A 24,070-nucleotide genomic window follows, 5' to 3' on the forward strand; every position below is an offset into this window, starting at 1 on the left:
ATTACAACTCTGTCGCCAATATAGTCCAGACACCCAAACCCCCACCCCTGCCCACCAATATCATCTATCCACTAGCCCCCAACGCCCACTAGGCAACACCGTAGCTTTGAGGCTCAGTCCTTGCATATATAAAACACAACCAGATAAATATATATGTATATAGTCCAGACCCCTCAGTTCATTTTAAATCTTCAGTCACCAGAAACGTGCTACGCCTCTATGGTAGAGCACAATGGCTCAGACACCTCAACTCCAGCGGCTACCAACCTACTAAATTGTACGTCTTCGGAATGGGGGGGAAACCAGAGCACCTGGAGGAAGCCCACATTATAATAGGAAGAATGTACAAAGTCTTTACAAACAGCAGTGGAACTGAACCAGAATTGCTGGCGCTAGGCTTATTGCTACGCTACCGTGCCGCTCCAAACAGATGCCGGAAATTTGAAAGCAGAAAATACTGCTTTTTCAAAAATAAACTATTTCCTTTTTGATAAAGATTTCAGTGTTTTATTTTCAGCATTTTATTAGCTAAGGAGTTTCAGCCTTTTAGTTAGTATGTTCTTGATTTAATTCCTCTTCCACCTTTGAAGGGAACGTAATGTAACTGAATGTAACTATTCAATATTTCCAATTTTAAGGGCAAACTCCTAAATTAATCATCTCACTGGTTCGCATTAATCCTACTTACTCAAATAATTAACAAATAATTTCAATGAGCTGCTTATCTGAACTACTTTGGAAAGATCTAGCATTTGAATTCTCTAATAATTATTATCATGCTTAATATTTTAGTTTGCACTGCCAAACTATGATTTTTGACCCTATCCAGATGCGACTACTGGTAAGAAAATTTTATTTCATAAGTTAGGGGTCGTATTCCCTTCCTGAAGAACACTTGTAACATTTAACTTCGGGAGTCTGATGCAGACAGCCACCACACGGTCCTTGACAATCAGGGTCAGGGTCCAGTGGCATGGAATGCAAGATGACTGAGAACCCTTCACTCCTCTAGCCTTCCTTTGCCTTCACCACTGTTGTGATGTGCCATCATCTTTCACCAGCTCCACCACTGAGGTCTTAGTTGGATTGCTCTTTGTCTGGTATCTCCCCCTTGACCTTACCGCCTTGGGTGACCTCACCAGGAGCTAGGTGTCAGGCAGCATTAGTTTTAGGATCTCAGGAACTCTTAAGCGTCTCCACCATAACAAGTTGATGACAGAACATAGTACAGGCCCTTCAACCCACAATGTTGTACTGACCCTTTAACCAACTCTAAGATCAATCTAACCCTCTGTCCCACACAGCCTGCCATTTCTGGTTTTATTTCACATGGATCCTGAGAGTTTGGTGGTATAAATCCTCACGTATATAAACTGCTCGATGTAGGGAAGTTGAACAAGACAAATTCGCTCCTAAACGAAGTCTCCGTGGCACACTCTGATAGCATTCGATGACACGGTGAGGGGCTAAGTATTTATTTGGTGTTCTTGGTTATTTTTTCTGCGTGTATGTCCAATTGTTCTCAGATGAATAAGAAAGCAGGAACCATTTAAACAGGAGCAGCTGCTTATAAGGGAACTGAGCAAATTGGGAGAGAAAAGATTAAAGATTTTGTAGCGATCTACTACATAAAGAGCTAGAGACGACGACACGCAGTCGGTAAGTCGTTTTGAGACTAGTTTATTCAAACTTCGCGGCGCTGGCATTTAATCCCTAGCACCCACCCTCTCCGGGCGGAAATGACATCAGAGGATATTACCAAAGTCTCCCCCCGTGCGCTGGCTATTTGTGAGCCAGTTCGCCTGCGCAGAAAGTGGGTCGCCACATAACCAGCGATACACCCCCCAATGTCCACAGTCTGGATCAGCCTCTGTTTGGGAGGTCTGCCTCTGCGCCGCGGTGCCTGAACCTCGACCGGCTGCGCCAAGTCCACATGGGCTGGTTTGAGTCGGTCCACCGTGAAAACCTCCTCTTTCCCCCCAATGTCCAGAACGTACATGGACCCGTTGTTGTTGATCACCTTGAATGGACCCTCGTACGGCCGCTGTAGCAGTGCCCGGTGTCCGCCCCTTCGTACAAACACAAACTTACAGTTCTGCAGGTCTTTGGGTACATGGCTCGGGGTCCGTCCGTGCTGTGAAGTCAGTACGGGGACCAGGTTGCCGAGCCTTTCGCATAGTCTGTCCAGGACTGCTGCGGGTTTTTCCTCTTGCCCCCTTGGGGCTGGTATGAACTCTCCTGGGATGGCCAGGGGTGCGCCGTACACGAACTCGGCCGACGAGGCGTGCAGATCCTCTTTGGGCGCTGTGCGAATTCCAAGCAGGACCCAGGGAAGCTCGTCCACCCAGTTAGGTCCTCTCAGGCGGGCCATGAGAGCCAACTTCAAGTGACGGTGGAAGCGTTCCACTAGTCTGTTCCACTATGGGTGGTAGGCAGTAGTGTGGTGTAGCTGCGTTCCCAATAGGCTGGCCACAGCCAACCACAGGCTGGAGGTGAACTGGGCGCCTCTGTCAGAGGTAATGTGGGCCGGTACCCTGAAGTGTGCTACCCAGGTTGCGATCAGTGCTCGGGCGCAGGAATTGGCAGATGTGTCGGTGAGCGGGACCGCCTCTGGCCACCTCGTGAACTGGCCTACCATAGTTAGGAGGTACCGCGCTCCTCGTGACACTGGTAGGGGCCCCATGATATCCACATGAATGTGGTCGAACCTCCGGTGGGTGGGTTCGAACTGCTGCAGCGGGGCTTTAGTGTGCCACTGCACCTTGGCAGTTTGGCACTGCGCGCATGTTCTGGCCCATTCACTGACCTGCTTGCGAAGTCCGTGCCATGCGAACTTGCTGGAGACCAGCCGGACGGTTGTCCTGATAGATGGGTGCGCCAAACCATGTATGGAGTCGAAAACTCGCCGCTTCCAGGAAGCCGGGACGATGGGGCGAGGTTGGCTGGTAGCCACGTCGCACAGGAGGGTCCTCTCACCTGGGCCTACAAGAAAGTCCTGCAGCTGCAAACCCAAGACTGCAGTCCTGTAGCTGGGCATCTCGTCGTCTGCCTGCTGCACCTCTGCCAGTGCTGTATAGTCCACCCCCTGGGACAGGGCCTGGACAGCTGGTCTGGAGAGTGCGTCCGCCACGATGTTGTCCTTTCCCGAGACATGCTGGATGTCCGTCGTGTACTTGGAGATGTAGGACAGATGTCACTGCTGGCGAGCCGACCAGGGATCTGACACCTTCGTAAACACAAAGGTCAACGGTTTGTGGTCCATGAACGTGGTGAACGGCCTGCCTTCTAAGAAGTACCTGAAATGCCAGATTGCCAGATACAGTGCCAACAGCTCCCGGTCGAAAGCACTGCACTTGAGTTCGGGTGGTCGTAGGTGCTTGCTGAAGAATGCCAGGGGTTGCCAGCGCCCCTCGATGAGCTGCTCCAGCACCCCACCGACTGCTGTGTCGGATGCGTCCACTGTGAGTGCGGTCGGAACGTCCGTTCTGGGGTGCACCAGCATCGCGGCATCTGCCAAGGCTTCCTTGGCTTTAATGAAAGCGGCCACGGCCTCCTTGTCCCAAATAATGTCCTTGCCTTTACCCGACATCAGGGTGTACAAAGGGCGCATGATACGGGCTGCTGAGGGGAGGAAATGGTGGTAGAAGTTCACCATACCAACGAACTCCTGCAGACCTTTGACCGTGTTGGGCCGGGCAAAGTGGCGGATCGCGTCTACCTTGGCGGGCAGAGGTGTTGCCCCGTCTTTGGTAATCCTGTGACCCAGGAAGTCTATGGTATCGAGACCAAACTGGCATTTGGCCGGGTTGATCGTGAGGCCGAAGTCACTCAGGTGGGAGTAGAGCTGGCGGAGGTGGGACAGATGCTCCTGGCGGCTACTGCTGGCTATAAGGATGTCGTCCAAATAGATGAACGCAAAGTCCAGGTCGCGTCCCACCACATCCATTAGCCACTGGAACGTCTGTGCGGCATTCTTCAGGCCGAACAGCATTGTGGATGTCTTCAGGGTGCACCAGGATTTGATGGTATCCCTGGACGAGGTCTACTTTGGAAAATATTCTTGCCCTGTGCAGGTTTGCTGCAAAGTCCTGTATGTGTGGCACGGGGTAGCGGTCTGGAGGTGTAGCCTCGTTCAGTCTGCGGTAGTCGCCGCATGGTCTCCAACCCCCGGCTGCTTTGGGCACCATGTGCAGGGGGAAGGCCCATGTGCTGTTGGACCTCCGTACGATCCCCAATTCCTCCATCCTCTTGAACTCCTCCTTTGCCAGGCGGAGCTTTTCTGGGGGGGAGCCTTCGTGTGCGGGCGTGGAGGGGTGGTCCCTTGGTTGGGATGTGGTGCTGAACCCCGTGTCTGGGCATGGCTGCCGTGAATCGCGGTGCCAGAATCGATGGAAAGTCCGCCAGGATTCTGGTGAATTCGTTGTCCGACAGCGTGATGGAGTCCAGGTGTGGGGCCGGCAACTTGGCTTCACCCAGGGAGAACGTCTGGAAAGTCTCGGCATGTACCAGTCTTTTCCCTTGCAAGTCGACCAGCAGGCTATGAGCTCGCAAGAAGTCCGCCCCCAAGAGTGGTTGGACCACGGCGACCAGTGTGAAGTCCCACGTGAACCGGCTGGCGCCGAACTGCAGCTGCACTGTGCGGGTGCCGTAGGTCCGTATCGTGCTGCCGTTTGCAGCCTTCAGGGTGGGTCCTGGCTTCCTGTTGCAGGTGTTGTACCCCGTCAGGGGCAAGATGCTGATTTCCGCTCCCGTGTCGACCAAGAAGCGGCGTCCCGACTGCTTGTCCCAGATGTACAAGAGGCTGTCCTGGTGGCCAGCCGCCATAGTCATTAGCAGCAGCTGGTCCTGGCCCTGGCGCTTGCAGGGCGGGCAACAATGGCAGGCTTTCGTGCCCCACCACTGGCGGTAGAAACACCACTTTTCACTGGCCTCCTCACTCCTGCCTCTGTGTTGTGTGCGGCCCCCTGCCGGGCCTGGTCTGCTCTGCTGTTGGGTGCGTGGCCTGGTAATCTGACCGACGGATGCCACGCTCTCACTCTTGGCTTTCCACAGCATGTCTGTCCGGGCCGCCACCTTCCGGGGGTCGCTGAAATCTGCGTCGGCCAGCAGCAGATGTATGTCCCCGGGTAGTTGCAATAGGAATGCTTGCTCGAACATGAGGCAGGGCTTGTGTCCGTCAGCCAGGGCCAGCATCTCATTCATCAATGCTGACAGCAGTCTGTCTCCCAAACTGTCCAGGTGAAGCAGGCAGGCACCCCGCTCACGCCCTGAGGGGCCAAAGGTCCCAATGAGCAGCGCTTTGAATGCTTCATATTTGCCTTCTTCCAGGGGTGACTGTATGAAATTCGTAACCTGGGCGGCCGTCTCCTGGTCAAGGGCACTCACCACGTGATAGTAACGCGTGGAATCAGAGGATATCTGCCGAATCTGGAACTGGGCTTCTGCTTGGCTAAACCACACGCGTGGTCGCTGCGTCCAGAAAATCGGCAGTTTTAGCGAAACTGCGTGAACAGATGAACAATCAGTCATTTTTGGTCCAAATCCCGTTTGGACCGTCGGGGTCACCTATGTAGCAATGTACTACATACAGAGCTGGAGACAACGACACGCAGTTGGTAAGTCATTTCGAGACTAGTTTATTCAAACTTCACGGTGCTGGCATTTAATCCCTAGCGCCTGCCCTCTCCGGGCGGAAATGACGTCAGAGGTGCATTACCAAAGTCTCCCCCCGCGCGCTGGCTATTTGTGAGCCGGTTCGCCTGCGCAGAAAGTGGGTCGCCACAATATTAGCTTTATTTATTACATGTATATTGAAACATTGAAGCCTACAGTAAAACACATCATCTGTGTCAATGACCAACAAGTTCCAAGGATGTGCTGGGGCCAGCCCACTAGTGATCACACGCTTCTGGCGCCAACAAAGCCTGCCCACACTTTCTAACTCCAACTATACGTCTTTGGAATGAGGGAGAAAACCACAGCACTTGGAGGAAACCAATACGGTCAGGGGAAATCGTACAAACTGCTTAAAGGCAGCAGTGGGAATTGACCCTCCATTGCTGGCCCTGTAAAGCTTTGCATTAACTGCCAGTCTTGGAACAGTCAGATTAGTCAAGACTAGAACTGACAAAGGATGCACCATTAAACCTCCAGAAATTAGATATGAAACGGAAATGCCGAGGGAGAGATAGGGTCACAGATGGCTCCCACACAGTAGAGAAAACTGGTAAAATTCCAATTCAGCGCATATGGAGTCCAACTCAGTGCCAGAGGAGGAAAATATTGGCAAGAACTTGCAACTCTCACAGTCCAAAGCAATATAGGACTTGACAAACAGTCAAATGGAGCAATAAATCAGATATCCTGCGCACCAGATCAGTCGAATCAAATATGCTGCTTCAGACAAAAGCCACATGTCAAATACAGCCTCGAAATGCACTTAATAAACAAGGCTTCAATATTGGGAAGTTAAACAGAATTTTCTTTTTTTTTACCGTTTTGAGCTTCAGTTCCTATGATAAAAATGCAGATTTCCAACAACACACATGGCTTCCATTACGTCAGCATCAACACACAGTCATTGACCACTTTACTAGGCTTGTTAATGCAAATTATCTAATCAGCCAATCATATGACAGCATCTCAATGCATAGAAGCATTCAGACCTGGTGTATGGGACATTGGAAAAAATGTTGAATTTCCCCATGGGGATGAATAAAGTATCTATCTATCTATCTATCTATCTATCTATCTATCTATCTATCTATCTATCTATCTATCTATCTATCTATCTATCTAAGAGGCTCAATTATTGGTCAAGCCAAACATCAGAATGGGGAAGAAATGGAATCTAAGTGACTTTGACAGTGGAACGATTGTGGGTGCCAGGAGGGATGAACCTAGGACATGAACAGGCCCTTTGGCCCTTAATGTTGTGCCAATCCAATTAAATCAGTAATCAAATGGGAACCCAACTAATCCCCTCTGCCTACACATTGCCCTTATACTTCCATTTTCCTCGCATTCATATGCCTGTCTAAACGTCTCTTAGAAGTCCCTAATGTATCTGCCTCTACTATTACCCCAGGGAGCGCATTCCAAGCACACATATCTTCTTTGAAATTAAGCCATCTCAGCTTCGATGTACGCTCTCTGGTATTAGATAGTTCAACTCTGGGAAAAAGATACTGTCTGTCTAGTCTATAATCTTATTAACCTCTATCAGCCTCTGCCACTCCAGAGAATACAACCCACGTTTGTCCAGCCTCTCGTTTTAGCACATGCCCTCTAATCCAGCAGCATCCTGGTAAGCATCTTCTGCACCCTGTCCAAATCCTCAGCATCCTTCCTGTAGTGGGGTGACCAGAACTCTGAGCAATACTCCAGATGCGGCCTAACTAGAGTTTTATAAAGCTGCAACATAACTTCCTGACTTTTCAACTCAATGCCTCAACTAAAAGGCAAGCATGCTATATGCCTTCAGAACCACCCTATCAATCCGTGTAGCCACTCTCAGGGAGCTGTGAACTTGGATTCCAAGATCTCTCAGCTCCTCAACACTGTTAGGGTCTTGGTTACGGTGGTTTGTAGTATCTCAGAAACTGCTGATCTCCTGGGATTTCACACACAACAGAGTTTACAGAGAATGGTGCAAAACACACAAAAAAAATCCTATGAGCAGCAGTTCTGGGGGCAAAAACATTAACGAAAGATCAGAAGAGAAAGGTCAGACTGGATCAAGCTGACAGGAAGGTGACAGTAACTCAAATAACCACGTGTTATGACAGTAGTGTGCAGAAGAGAATCTCTGAATGCACAACTCATCAAATCTTGAATTGGATGGGCTACAACAGCAGAAGACCACGAACACACACTCAGTAGCCACTTCATTATGTACAGATGGTACCTAATAAAGTGGGCACTAAGTGTTGATTGTGTCCATTTTGGCCTCTGGTAAGAAACAAACTGTATGTTATTCAGTTTCTCTTCACTGTCTTGTATAACTTCTGTACAATTTTTAACTGTTGCTCTGGGCGTTGTCTGAATCTAGGTCTCTGCAAATGCTGCAGCATGCAAATCTCTACTATACCTGTAACATCACCATTGTTGTTCATGTGATGTTGACCCTGACCAAAGATGAAATGAAGAACATTTTTGTTCAAACACGAGGAAATCTGCAGATGCTGGAAATTCAAACAACAACACACACAAAATGCTGGTGGAGCACAGCAGGCCAGGCAGCATCTATAGGGAGAAGCGCTGTCGACGTTTCGGGCCGAGACCCTTCGTCAGGACATTTTTGTTCAGCTTTTTCCTCACCCAATGCATTACTCTGCAGACAAGGACACTCCTCAGGAATAATTTCAAAGATTTTAATCCATAAGAATTTATTGCCTTCCTTCACAAAAAGGCTACTAGTCTGAAAAAGTTTAACTGTGGCACACCAAGAAAAATAAATGTCAGTCCTAGCCACTTTACTTAGAACGATAATATTTATATTGGATTAATTACATTTTTCTAATTACAGCAATGCTAATTCACATTTTAAAATCTCGTGACAAGTTGTATTATAGAAGATCAATGGTCTGGTTAGTATCTTACAGCAAATTACCAATACAACATTTATCATGCATGGGAAAACAACGGACAGCCAGAAGTCTACAATAAATCAGAAGCTTTATTGAAGTGTTTACCTTTTTGCTATACACCCTTTCCGTTCTTCAGTCAGAGATGAGTCCTCCACTTGTAAGCAATGCTGTTTACTCGCGAACACTTTTTCTGGAGGGTCACAAAAAGGAATCTACATTTCAGTTTTTATTTATAATGAATGCAGTCAAGAGATTAGAAGGCAAGTATCTGTTTAAATGGATTCAAATCTTGCCGAGTTACAATAATTTGTGAAAGATTCTCAGTGGAAAATTAGTAACTCTTGCAGCCTCAACAACTTTGCTCAGTGTTTTTCAGCCTCCATTCCAACTTCAGGTTAAATGCGCTTCCTAACTGTTTATGCACATGTAATTTCCTCAGGATTTCAAGCATAGGATTGCAATTTGTCATTTGTGACAGAATGGAATTAAATTTTTTTTTAAAAAGAGTCATAGTCATAGAACACTACAGAACACAAAAAACAGGTCTTTCGGCTCATCTAGCCTACGCCAAACTATTAATCTGCCCTGTCCCATTAACCTGCACCCAGAGTATAGCCTTCCATACCCCTCCTATCCATGTACCCATCCAAATCTCTCTTAAATGTTGAAATTGAAACCGAATCCTTCACTTCTGCTGGCAGCTCATTCCGCACTCACACCATCCTCTGAGTGAAGAAGTTCCCACTCATGTTCCCCTTTCACCCTTAATCCATGATCTGTAGTTCTTGTCTTACCCAAACTCTGTGGAAAAAGTCTACCTGGCTTTAACCTATCTTTACGGCTTATAATTTTGTATACCTCTATAAAATCCGGCTGGTGGCATAGTGGCATCTGCACTGGACTTAGGGGTGAGAGGTCCCGAGTTTGAATCCGGCTGGCTCCTTTGCATGCTCACGTGCCTGGGTTGAGTGTCGAGCTTGCAACTCGAACTTGTAAAAAAAACCTGGAGAGGGATGGGATGCCCAAGACACACCATACGATGTGCAATCACCAAAAAGATCAGTGCAAAAAGCTTGTCATGACAGTGCCCCGACGACTCCACCAGAAGTTAAGGGCGCACACACACACACACCTCTATAAAATGTGATGAGACCAGTACATCACAGTTAAAGCCCTCTCAACCATTGAGCACATCTACATAACACACTGTCATAGGAAAGCAGCATCCATCACCAAAGATCCTTATCACCTAGGCCATGTTTTTTTTCACACTGCTGCCATCAGGTAGAAGAGCCTCAGGACTCACACCACCAGGTCTAAGAACAATTACAACCATCAGGCTCTTGAACAAAGGGGGATAATTATACTCATCTACTGAGATGTTCCCAAAATCAATGATCTCACTTTAAGGACTCTTTAACTTGTTATTTCACGCTCTTGTTATTTATTGCTATTCACTTATATTTGCATTTGCACAGTTCATTGTCTCCTACGCTGTACTTGATCTTTCATTGATGGATTCTATAGATTTGCTGAGTATGCCGGCAGGAAAAAGATTCTCAGGGTTGTATGTGGTGTCATATATGTACTCTGATAATAAAATTTATTTTGAAATCTCCCCTCATTCTCTTCTGCTCCAGGGCATAAAGTCCTAACCTATTCAATATTTCCCTATAACTTAGGTCCTCAAGCCCCAGCAACAAGCTTGTAAATTTTCTCTACAAATAAAGACATTCATGTAATTGGTTTCAAGTAACAGTAATAAACTATGGAAGCTAGTTAACAACACTGATAAAATGAAAGGCCAACGTGACATTTCTCTTCTGTTAAGGTCATACTCGTAATTAAATATGAGTAAGCAATTCTCAAATCTTCATCCGAAAAGAGCTTGAGGGATTAATCAAGTGTATACCAACACAGAGCGGTAAATGCTAACAGAAACTAAGTAGATAACATTCTATGTTTGAGTTTTATTGAGGAAATTACCTCAGATTTACTTTCTTGATAAACTACACAGCAGAACGTAATTACATGCTTAATGTTATTATGATAAAATGCTGCACAAAGACTGCAGGATCAACAGAGAAGTGGATCCCGGGCCAAAAAGTGGACTGTTTACTGCTTGGGTTAAAAGCAGGTCACTCACTTTACAAGGGGGGGAATAAAAAATATTTATACCCATGCTTGGAGACAGGAAAATAAATCAATCTACATTTAAGGATGTAGAACATAGACCAGTACAGCACAGGAACAGGCCCTTTGGCCCACAATGTTGTGCTGATCCAAATTAAATTAGTAATCAAACAGGCATCTAACTAATCCCCTCTGCTTTCACAATGTCCATAATGTGTCCTTATATCAAAGTTCAAAGCAAAATGTATTATCAGAGTACATATGTGTCACCACATACAGGAGAAAGATATTGCCTGTCTACTCAATCAATGCCTCTTGTAAACTTAAAAACCCCTATCAGGTCTTCCCCCTGCCTCTGCTGGTCCAGAGAAAACAACCCAACTCTGTCCAACACATACCCTCTAATCCAGGTAGCATCCTGGTAAACCTCTTCTGCACCCTCTCAAAGCTTTGATATCCTTCCAATAATAGGGCAACCAGAACTCTATACCACACTCCAGATGTGGCCTAACCAGAGTTTTATAAAGCTGCAACATAACTTCCTGACTTTTCAACTCAATGCCTCAACTAAAGGCAAGCATGCCATATACCTTAACTACCCCATCACCCTGTATAGCTACTCTCATGCAACTGTAAACTTGAACCCCAAGATCCCCCTGCTCATCAACACTGTTAAGGATCTTGCCCTTAACAATCTGCTGTTTTTTTTACATTTTCTTTCTTGGTTATTACTACCAGAAGATGAAGCAACCTGTAGGCCAGAATTCCAGAGGCTTTGCAACTCACCAATACAGAAGAGTATAAAAGTCACACCAGCCTTTCTGCCAACCAAGTTGCCTACCTGAGCTAGTCCTAGTTGTCTGCACGTAACTCACATCCCTCCAAACCTTTCCTATCCATATAAATGTCCAAATGCCTTTTAAATATTGTAAAGGAACCTACCTCTACCATTTCATCTGGGAGCTTGTTCAATATACCCACTAGCCACTGTGTGAGAGAATCTTTCCCTTTCCACTTCAACGCTATGTCCTCTAGTTTACATTGCCCTGTCCTGGGGAAAACACTGTAACCATTCATCTCCTCTCAGACTCTGTTGATTTGATAAACCTCATTTTTTTTCTAATTTAGTGATACAGCATAGAACAGGCCCTTCTGGTGCAATGATCCACCATCCAGCAACCCACCAATATACTCCTAGCCACTCCAATGGCCAAATTAACCTGAGAGGGTGCCGAGCAGATGCTGTCTGCACTAGGGGGCATGTCTTATCAAGATAGGTTGAGTAACTAGGGCTCTTCTCCTTGAATCAAAGGAGGATAAGAGGTGACTAGGGAGGTGCACAAGATTATAAGAGACACGGATTGCCAGAGACTTTTTCCCAGGTTGGAAATGGCTAACGTGAGAGGGCATAATTTTAAGGAGACTGGAGGAAAGCATTGGGGGGGGGGGGGGGGGATCTCAGAGAGTGGTAGGTGAGTGGCATGCCCTGCCAGACATGATGGTAGAGACATTAGGGGCATTTAAAAGACTCTTAGATAGGCACATGGATGATAGAAATATGGAGAGTTATGCAGGGTTAGATTGGCCCTAAAACGTAGACAGAACATCATGGGCTAAAAGGTCTGTACTGATCTATGCTCTTAAACAATTCTGAACCTTGCCAGCAGTTCCATCCAGCTTCAGCAGGCAAAACAGAACCATGTCTCCGATTTTGAAGCACAGTGAAACAAAGGGATTTAGAAGATTGAATCCGTCCGTTCAGTCTGAATGTGGAAAGCAGGATTGACATACACCAGGATGTATTTTACAGAGGACTTTAGTTGGGTGGCAGGGAAAGTAAATTATATTTTCAACAAGTTTAAATAACATTAATTATTTACAAATTACTTCAGTAGAGTTATAACTTTTTTTATTTAGTTTCTGTAAATTTTAATTAAATTCAGATTCATTTATTAATCATATGTACATGGAAACATACAGTGAAGTGTGTCATTTGCATTAACAACCATAAGAGCTTAAGAAATAGGAGCAAGAGCAGGCTATCCGACCCATTGAGCCTGCCCTGCCATTCAATAAGATCATGCCTGATCTGTCCGTAAACTCAGCTCCATCTATCTGCCTTTTCCCCATAATCCTTAATTCCCCCACTATGTAAAAATTTATCTAACTGTATCTTTATATACTTAGTGAAGAAGCCTCAACTGCTTCCCTGGGCAGAGAATTCCACAGATTCGCCACTCTCAGGAAATAAGTTTCTCCTCATCTCTGTCCTAAATCTTCTCCCTTGAATCTTGAGGCAATGTCCCCTAGTTCTAGTCTCACCTACCAATGGAAACAACTTTCCTACTTCTATTTTATCTACCTCTTTCAAAATTTTGTATGTTTCTATAAGATCCCCTCTCACTCTTCTGAATTCCAGAGAATACAGTCCCAGGCAACACAATCTCTCCTCTTAGGTTAACCCCTTCATCTCTGGAATCAATCTGGTGAACCTCCTCTACACCGCCTCCAAAGCCAATATATCCTTCCTCAAGTATGGAGACCAGAACCACACACAGTACTCCAGGTGCGGCCTCACCAGTACCCTGTATAGTTGCAGCATGACCTCCCTGCTCTTGAATTCAATTCCTCTAGCAATGAAGACGAACATTCCGTTTGCTTTCTTAATAACCTGTTGTACCTGCAAACCAACTTTTTGTGGTTCAAGCACAAGCACTCCCAAGTCCCCCTGCTCAACAGCATGCTGAAATCTTTCACCATTTAAATAATAATCTGCTCTTCTATTACTCCTTCGAAAGTGGATGATCTCGCATTTACCAACGTTGTATTCCATCTGCCAGACCTTGGCCCAGTCACTTAACCTATCTATATCCCTCTGCAAACTCTCCACATCCTCTGTGCAATTCGCTTTTCCACTCAGTTTAGTGTCTTCAGCAAATTTTGCTACATTACACTCAGTCCCCTCTTCCAAATCATCAATGTAAATGGTAAACAGCTGCAGGCCCAGCACCAAACCCTGTGGCACCCCACTCACTACTGACTGCCAACCGGAGAAACACCCATTTATACCAACTCTCTGCCTTCTATTGGTTAACCAATCCACTATCCATGCCAATACACTTCCTCCAACTCCATGCATCCGTATCTTTTTATAAGTCCCTTTGTGCGGCACCTTATCGAACGCCTTCTGAAAATCCAAGTATACGACATCCACCTGTTCCCCTCTATCCACTGCACTCATTATGTCCTCAAAGAGCTCCAGTAAGTTTGTCAAACAGGACCTGCCCTTTCTGAATCCATGCTGCGTCTGTCTAATGGAACCACTCCTTTCTAAATGTTTCGCTATTTCTTCCTTAATGACAGCTTCAAGCGTTTTCCTGACTACAGATGTTAAGCCAACTGGCCTATAGTTGCCTGTCTTTTGCCTACGAACCAAGTGCTGGAGGCAGCCCACAAGTGTCGCCACGTATTCCAGCGCCAACAAAGCAAGCCCACAATGCTCAGCAGAACAATATAAGCAACAATACAACACCAGTTGCATTTTTATATGCCTCTGAGCAACAAGAATGCATTGCCAGGGCACCGTAACAGGATTCACCAGAGGTTCTACAAACTGGGCAGAAATCAAAGGTCAGACTAACATTTACATGAGGCCAATTATTTAATGACAAGCTCATGTTACTGAATGACAGACAATTAATATGGGGCAAAATGACTAGCTCACTTCTACATTTTTTTGTTCTTTTCTCTCAAGATGTAATCTGAATTTCTCAACAGTACTCTCCAAATATCAGCGTTATCCACTAGACCATGAGACATAAATGTATATGGCGAATAAAGTTGGTCCTTTAAAAAAATTGTGACCGTAAGACATAGGAGGAGAATTAGGCCATTCTGCCCAGCAAATCTGTTCCACCATTCCATCATGGTTGATTTATTATCCCTCTCAATCCCATTTTTCTGCCTTCTCTCCATAACCTTTGACACTGACTAATCAAAAACCTATCAACCTCTGTTTTAAATATACCCAACAACTTGACTTCCACAGCCATCACCCATTACAATGAATTCCACAGATTCAACAACCTCTGGAAAAAGAAATTCCTACTCATCTGTTTTCTAAAGGGATGTCCTTGTATTATGAGGCTCTGCCCTTGGTCCTAGACTCCCCGATTATTGAAAACATCCTCTTCACATCCACTTTATTAAGGCCTTTCAATATTCTGCAGATTTCAATGAAATCCTCTCCTCATACTCCTAAACTCCAGTGAGTACGAACCCAGAGCTATTCAACACAACTCATAGTTAACCCTTTCATTCCTGTCATGCAGAGGAACCTCCTCTGGAACCTCTCCAATGGCAGCACATCCTTTGTTAGGTAAGGGGCACAAATCTGCTCACGATACACCAAATTGGGTCTGACCATCTCTGGCTCATCCCATCCCTTGCCCAGTTTCCAATTATAACCCACAGATGCCATAGCAACGAGAAGTGTGGATTGAACTTGGGACCATCTGGGCTTGATGGCCTGCGCCTCATCTTTAAATGATTTTTAGCACATCATTAGCATTAAGACCACCAAGTACTTGCATGCTTTTACGGACACACTAAGCAGCTGGTACCTTGTTAATAGCTATCCATTTCCACTATTTTGTAGGAAAACACATCAGATGTGTCCCTGAAGAACTTGTAAATTTATGAACCAGAGCTGCCACAATGGAATTTCTTACTCCCTGTGCAGTGACAGAATGAAGTCATCCAGGGCAAAACATATTGCAACCACTGGAAACGTCAGGCAACATCTGCAGATAACACAAGCTCCACTGCCAGTAAATGCTCTCAACACTCAGGATTCATTCCACTGTTTACATACTGAGTATACACACACTCTTCCGGGAGAACAAGCAAGCAAAACTCCATCTCCGAACTCAAGTCACTAAAATTAGGTGGATTTTGGTGGTGTGACCAATTAGGTTATAGAGATTGGTCACATTGTGATTGGATACGGCAGGGATGGCTACCAGGAAGATGGGCACATTATACAGAAGGTTCCCATCCACTCTGCTTATGGACTGCTTGTCCCTCTTCTATTAGGGAGGAGGCTATGTAGCATGCAGGACCATCAAACTAGATAGTTACTTTCCCCAAGTTGTAACACCTCCCTCCACTACTTTATCATTTCCTGTCAGTCACTTTATGTACAGACATTCTTGTGCCTAGTAGCATCACTTTATGGGCATACAATCAATCTACGTATATAATCTATCTTATGTATTTATATTTATTGTGCTTTATTATTATTATTTTGTTCTTTAGCTACTGTGTTTTGAGCTGGTCTGGATCTGGAGACAATAATTTCATTCTTCTTTACACTTACACTGTGGAAATTACATTAAATAATCTTAAATTCTGAATCTTATTTGATCAGAATCAGGTTTATTATCACTGATGGACAGTTGCAAGAAAAAGTTTGTGAACCCTTTGCAATTACCTGGTTTTCTATAATAATTATTCATAAAATGTGGGGTCTGATCTTCAAAGTCACAATAATAGACAAACACAATCTGCTTAAACTAACAACACACAAAGAATTATACTTCATCTTGTAATACTGAGAACACCATTTAAACAATCACGGTCCAGGTTCAAAAAAGTACATGAACCTCTGGGTTAATGCCTTCTACAAAAGCTATTTGGAGTCAGGTGGTCCAATCAATGAATACTGAAGGAAGTGAAAAAGAACTGAAGGGTAACAGCAAAAGACCTGCAGAAATCTCAATAGAACTTGCTAAAGTCTCTGTTCATGTGTCCATTAGAAGAAAAACACTGAACAATAATGGTGTTCGTGAAAGGACATCGCAGAAGAAACCACTGCTCTCCAAAAACAAAACATTGTTGCACATCTCAAGTTTGCAAAAGAACACCCGAATGCTTCTAGGCCAATGCTCTGTGGACAGATGAGACAAAAGCTGAACTTTTTGGCAGAAATGCACACTGCTATGTTTGGGGGAAGAAAACTGCACACCAACACCAAAATCTTATCCCAACTGTGAAGCGTGGTGGAAGGAGCATCATGGTTTGGGGCTGCCTTGCTGCCTCCAGACCTGACAGCTTGCAATTTTGGGACAATGTTCTGTGGGCAAATGAGACAAAAGCTGAACTTCTTGGCAGAATGCACACTGCTATGTTTTGGAGGAAAAAGGCCACCGCACACCAACACTAAAACCTCATCCCAACTGTGAAGATGGTAGAACGAACATCATGGTTTGGGGCTACTTTGCTGCCTCAAGGTCTGGACAGTTTGAATTTGTTGAGAGAACAATGAATTCAAAATGGTATCAAGAGATCTTACAGGAGAATGTCAGGGTAGCAGTCTGTCACCGGAAGCTTAATAGAAGCTAGATGATGCAGTAAGACAATGACCCCAAACAGAAAAGTAAATCAGCCACAGAATGTTTTAAAAAGGGAGCTCATGTTTTGGAATGGCCAAGTCAGAGTCCAGACCTTAACCCAACAGAGGGGCTATGGCATGACCTAAAGAGGGCTGTTCAAGCAAGGTATCTCAGAAATATTGATGAACAGAAACTGTTTGATATGGAGGAATGGTCTAAAATTCCTGCTCACCCTTGTGTAAGTCTGATCAGCAGCTACAGGAAATGTTTATTGGAGGTTATTGCTGCTGAAGGAGGTTCTATGAGTTATTAAATGCAAGAGTTCAATACTTCTCCCAGCCTGAACTGTGAATGATTAAACAATGTGTTCAATAAAGACCTGAAAAGTACAACTGCTTGTATGTTAGTCGGTTAGGCATATTGTGTTTGTCTATTATTGTGACTTAGATGAAGAATAGACCACATTTTTGAGTAATTAATGCAGAAAACCAGGTAATTGCAAAAGGTTCACAAGCTACAACTGTACATTGCAAATTTTTTGTTCTGTGGCAGAAGTACAGTGTAAGCCATGAAAATTGCTATACATTTCAAAAATAAATCACTAGTGCAAAAGACAAATAGTGAGGTAGAGTTCACGGACCATTTAGAAATCTGATGGCAGAGGGGAAGAGGCTATTCCTAAAATGTTTGAGTGTGGATATTCAGGCTCCTCCTTGATGGCAGAATGAGAAGGTGGCACCAGAATCAATTTTAATATAATTAACGTATGTTGTGATATTTGTTGTTTTGCCACAGTCGTACGTAGCAATACATAAAAATACTATAAATTACAATAAATGTATATTTAAGTAAATTAAATAAGTAGTGGCAGAAAGAGAAAAAATAGTGACGTGGCATTCATGGGTTGTTTCACTGACTATTCAGAAATCTGACGGCAGAGTGGAAGAAGCTGTTCCTAAAATACTGAGTGTGAGTCTTCAGGATCCTATCTGTACCTCCTCCCTGATGAGAAGAGAGGTGATGGGTGATGGATGGATGTTGACTTTTTGAGGCATTGTCTTTTGAAGATGCCCTCGATGCTGGAGAGGTTAGTGCCCTTGATGGAGCTGGCTGAGTTTACAACCATTCATCAACAGGAGTGACAACACATCTTCATCACATCAGCTTACTAAATGCTTCACAGGGCGATGAATACTGCCGCAGTTTCAGTGCTGCTTCTGATAAAAATCAAAATTCAAGTTGCGCCAACAAATATACTGTGTTCCCACTGCACAACTAAAATCTTACACTCACTCGAGTGCCATAAAAGGTTGTGCGAGCTAGGGCTTTTTTTCTTGGAGTGAAGAAGAATGATAGAGGTGCAAGATAAGAAGGGCAGATCAAGTGGGCAGCCAGAGACGTTTCCCAGAATGGAAATTACTAATATTACGAGGCATAATTTTAAGATGTTTGTTGGAAAATATAGTGGGGAGATGTCAGAGGTGTGTGCAACAGCCTGCCAAGGGTGATGGTAGAAAAAGATACTTTAGGGATTTTTAAGACACTCTTAGCTAGGCACATAGATGGAAGGCTATGTAGGACAGAAGGGTTATGTTGATCTTAGAGTAGGCTAAAAGGCCTCAGCACAACATCATGAGCCAAAGGGCCTGTACTATGCTGTGCTGTTCTATGAAAAGAAATTGGAAATTATGAAATAGTCAGAGCTGATAAAAGATTATTTCAAATTCAGATTAAGATTTATTTATCTTATTAAGCTCCTCTCCTCTCTGGAAACATACATAATACGCTGGAGGAACTCAACAGGTCAGGCAGAATCTATGGAAATAAACAGTTCTTCAAGACTCAGAAGGAAGGGGAGGTGAAGGAGGATAAGCTAGAAGGTGACAGGTGAAGTCAGGTGGGTGGGGAAGGGGGAATGAAGTGAGAAGATGGGAGGTGACAGGTGGGAAAAGGAAAAGGGCTGAAGTAGAAGGAATCCTTCGTTCCTCCCTACCATTGACACATACACACAAGAACAGTCTTACAACCTCAGAACTATTTCTTGCCCCAGTTGTTGCCCAACCTGTTTGATATTTACAACAGTAGCTGCTTTTAGATTTCCAGCAATGAGCAGTTGTTTTCTGATTTTTGATTACTTCTCCCCAAGAGGCCGACATACCTCACATTCACATTCCATAAGGAATCTTTATACAAATCAATACAGGTGATTTACGACAAAAGGAAATAATATGAAAAAGTCTCAAGTGAAGACATGCTACATCATGCGTCAGCTTCATCTTTTGTTCACGATCAGCTCAACATCTGTCCAATATGACAAGAACACCACAAACAGAAACAACCAATCTATAGACTTGATTTGAAGTACAAAATCAAAGGATTATATTTGACAACTAAAACATATAGATTTAATATTTTCCAGTGTTTTCATATAGTCTTTGAACACTACAGCACAGAAACAAGCATTTCAGCCCATCCAGTCCTTGCTAAACTGTTATTCTGCCCAGTCCCATTGACCAGCACTTGGTTCATAGCTCTCCATAACCCTCCCATCCATATACCTATCCAAACTTCTCTTGAATGTTGCAATCGAACCCACATGCACAACTTCTGCTGGCAGCTTGTTCCATGCTCATACCATCTTCCAAGTGAAGACATTCCCCTTAAGTATTTCACCTTTCACCCTTAACCTATTACCTCTAATTCTATTTTCACCCAACCTCAGTGGAAAAAAACCTGCTTCCTTTTACCCTATCTGTAACCCTCATAATTTTGTATACCTCTATCAAATCTCTCCTCATTCTTGTACGCCCCAAGAAAGAAAGTCCTAACCTATTCAGCCTTTCTTTATAACTCGGGTACTCAAGTCTCAGCAACATCCTTGAAAAATTTTCTCCGTGCTCTTTCGATCTTATTGATATCTTTCCTGTAGTTAGGTGACCAAAACTTCATCATCATCATCAGGTGCCATGCCCAGTTTGAGCTTTGACTGCCATGGCCCACAAACTCCTGTTTCGGGTCAAGTGGATCAATTCATTGGTATTCATTTCCAGTTCTCTGGCTGCTGTCTCCATCATCATTTGTCTTTGCCTTCCTCTTGCTTTCTTCCCTTCGATCTTTCCCATAATTACCGTGCATTCTAACTCCACCAAAACTTCACACGATACATAGTGTATTGGTCAGCACTATCACTTTACAGCACCAGCAATCACCAGTCGGTGTTAGATTCCTGCCATTGTCTGTAAGGAATTTGTATGTTCTCCCCATGACAGCATGGTGTCCCGGTTTCCTCTCACATTCCAAAGATGTACGGGTAGTGTTAATGAGTTGTGGATATGCTAAGCTGGCACCGGAAACATGGCAACACTTGCCCTCTGCCCAGAACAATTCTCAGACCATGTTGCCTGTTGACGTAAATGACACATGCCACAATATGTTTCGATGTGTACATGACCAATAAAGCTTACCTTTTTAAATCTTCCTTTTTAAAATTATCAACTCACCAATATCTCACACAACTTCACCATAACATCCCAGCTTCTGTACTCAGTACTCTGATTTATGAAGGCCAAGAGTATGGTGGCACTTAGGTATTCATGCACGTTTTATTCCATATCCGTACTTTAATCTCTAGCATTTTTATGTAATTCTTGCGGTTTCTTGTTGCATGACACGCCAACATACCACAGCAAACTCCTAACACGTGCAAAAGAATTACATGTATTATTATTTATAGGAATTACAATTAAAACCCGCTTAGTCACCAAAGAAAGAAAATGTTACTCATGATTCTCGATACTATGTCTAATTTCACATTTTTCTTTCTGTAGTGACCTAGTAGGCTTTAGATCAATAGCGATGTACAAACTATCTGTCAACTAGAACTAAAAGACACTAATTCCGCACAAGTAATTTTCACACTATTTCCAATCCACTCATTGGAATTCAGTTTCTAATCTCCCTGCTCTATCTGGACCAAGAATTTCCACATTAATAGTAATTCTGAAAATCAGTTACTTGCAGATAGCTCCAAAAGGCAGCAGCCCAAGCAGTCAGCAAGTAACTGGTTTTTAGAATTTTTATTAGCATGGAAATTCTTGGTTCAGATAGAGCAAGGCAATCAGAACTTGCTTTATTTTTCCAATTCCGCTTTAGGATCTGAATTCAATAATTCAGATGGAGCTGAGAATTTTGGCAGCTCACTGTTGAACATGTTCTCAACATGCCACTGGAATACAATCACAAGAGGCAGAAGAATTTGGACTTTTGTTTTTAAATGCACAGTTGTAGAAGATAAGCAGGAAAGATAGAAAAATACAATAGCAACTAGCCACAGGCAATACTGGAGCCAAGTAGAAACATCCTCCTTTTAAAAAAAAAGACTGTGGCTAACTTGAACAACAGCCCATGGATCTGATTTCAAGGTGGTGATGTAACAGGTTTAGAGCTGATACCCGCCCTTCCTGATCGCGTTTCAACAAAACGGAAAAATTCACCTAACAAGCTTTCACTCTGAAAAATACAAGTTCTTTCATGCAAGAGGAAAAAAAATACTATCAGTGGCCACTTTATTAGGTACAACTGTACTTTAATGCAGATACCTAATTTGCTAATCAGGTGGCAGTAACTCAGTGTATTATTTATTTCTTTAGATATACAGCGTGGAAGAGGACCTTCTGCCCCACCGAGTCGTGCCACGCAACAATTCAGCGATTTAACACCAGCCTAATTGTAGGACAATTTACAATGATCAATTAACCTACAAACACCGGTACACCTTTGGAACGTAGGAGGAAACCGGAGCACTCGGAGGAAACACACATGCTCACGGGAAAGGTGTACAAGCATTTTTACTGTGGACACTAGAAGTGAACTCAACTGTAATAGTGCTGTAATAACCATTATGCTACCGTGCCAGTGCCTATAGACATGGTCAGTTGCTGTTCAGTTCAGACCAAACATCAGAATAATGTGATCTAAGTGATTGAGACTGTGGATTAACTGTACAAGTAAATTCCCATGCCTTGGAAAATCTGAATCCCTCAGTTTGTCCATACATTTGTAATGAGAAGGATTGAGACCAAATTTGAAAAATTAATAAGGGTCTAACTGATCCAAAAAATATGAACATAATTTATTGTTGAGCAAATATTTTAACTTTTACAATTATATTGCCAGGTTTTAAAATATAACAATTTGCTTATCCATCAATGCCTTGAATGAGGACAAACAGTACAAACTACAAACATGAGAAAGTCTGCAGATGCTGGAAATCCAAAGCAACACACACAAAATGCTGGAGGAACTCAGAAAGTCAAACAACTGTGGAAAAAAATGAACAGTTGACGTTTCAGGCCAAGTCTCTCCTTCAGGATTGGAAAGGAAGGTAGAGATGCCAGAATAAAAAGGTGGGGGGGAGGGGGGCAAGGGGAAGGAAGATAGCTAAGTGATAGGTGAAGCAGAGATCATGGGGAGTAGGGGGAACAGTGAGACGGAGTCTCAGCAAACTCCCCTTGAAGAGAAGATTTAAACTTCTTCAGGGTAGACATCCCTTAAAGAGACTTTGCAGTGGAGCAGAAAATCATAAACAGGAGAACAGTACAAACTGATAAGTGAGTGGGCAGAGATGTGGAAATGCTTCAGATTCTTAGTTATTTATCACAAGTATGTCGAAACATACAGAAATCTGATGGTGGAGGGGAAGAAACTATTCCTAAATCATTGAGTGTGTCTCTTCAGGCTCCTGTACCTCCTCAGATTCATTTATTTATCACATGCATATTAAAACATACAGTGAAATGTATTGTTTGCATCAACAACCAGCACACCCAAGGAGATGTTAGGGAAGCCCTTAAGTGTTGCCACATATTCCAGTGCCAATACAGTATGTCCACAATCAAGAGAAAATCTGAAGATACTCAAAATCCAAGCAACACACACAAAATGCTGGAGGAACTCAGAAGGTCAAGCAGCATCTATGGAAAAGAGTACAGTCAACACTTCTGACTGAAACTGTTCAGCAAGACTGGAGAAAAAACTGCTAGGCAGAACAATGCAAAAAGAAAATACAGTACAAAAAAGAAAAAATTGTATATTTGCAGGAAAGATACAAAGTCTTTTGTACTAAAAAATTTTGAATTCCTTTAGCTATCCAAAGATTTAACCCTGCAGCCAAATGCTCAGAACAATTTACAGCAATTAACCAACTACAGATAGTCCCAGAGTTACAAATGACCGACTTACGGACAACTCGTACTTACGAACCGAGGAAGGAGAACGCCGTCCGCCATTTTAAGTCTGATTGTGACGCATCTGCCATTTTAAGTCATTGCCGTTGACACTGTGTTCAGTGTTTAACTTTGTATTTGGCTTAAATTTTTCTTAGTAAGATTTACCCTGACCCTGCCCCCCCCCACCCCATTCCAGTTGGCAGGTGGCACAGTGAGATCAGCGCCGGGCTGGAGAACAGAGGTTCCCGAGTTTGATCCAGTGAGAGACCGCTCCTGTGCCGGGTTGATGCTGATCCAGTGATTCTCGTACCATCCATGCCAGGTTGATGTCGAGCTTGCAACTCGACCTCGTAAAAAAAACACTACCACCTCCAGTTTAAATTCCCACGCAGAATATTGTGGAGGATCAAATACCCAAACCTAGCACAGCCCCCACTTGTCCCGTTTAGCCTGCCTCAGTGCAGTGGTCCTTAGGACCCAGTGGACCTCGGGAGCTGGCGGAGCTCAGGACCCGCCGCCCACAGTGCTTCTGTTCCATTGACGGGAAACGATCGTGATTGAAAATAAAGTGGAAATAATAAAGCATTTAGAAAGAGGTGAAACACCATTGGTCATTGGAAAATCGTTAGGCTACAGTCGGTCAGAACAATTTTAAAGTATAACGGATAAAGTGAGAATAATGGAGCATGTGAAAGGCCCTGCCCCGATGAAAGCTACAATTATTGCTAAG

General features: G+C 43.9%; 1 protein-coding gene across 2 annotated transcripts in view; it reads right to left on the bottom strand.

Moving 5' to 3' along the window:
* The window catches only part of uvrag (UV radiation resistance associated gene), a 444,611-nt gene that overhangs the window by 258,971 nt on the left and 161,570 nt on the right, over positions 1–24,070 (bottom strand). For both annotated transcript variants that reach the window (XM_073044289.1, XM_073044288.1), the window contains one exon: positions 8,694–8,778. In XM_073044289.1, the coding sequence (XP_072900390.1) occupies positions 8,694–8,778 (85 nt within the window). The remainder of the gene's footprint in view (positions 1–8,693; positions 8,779–24,070) is intronic.

The sequence above is a fragment of the Hemitrygon akajei genome, chromosome 4 (assembly GCF_048418815.1).
Source record: "Hemitrygon akajei chromosome 4, sHemAka1.3, whole genome shotgun sequence".
Classification (NCBI taxonomy): Eukaryota; Metazoa; Chordata; class Chondrichthyes; order Myliobatiformes; family Dasyatidae; genus Hemitrygon; species Hemitrygon akajei.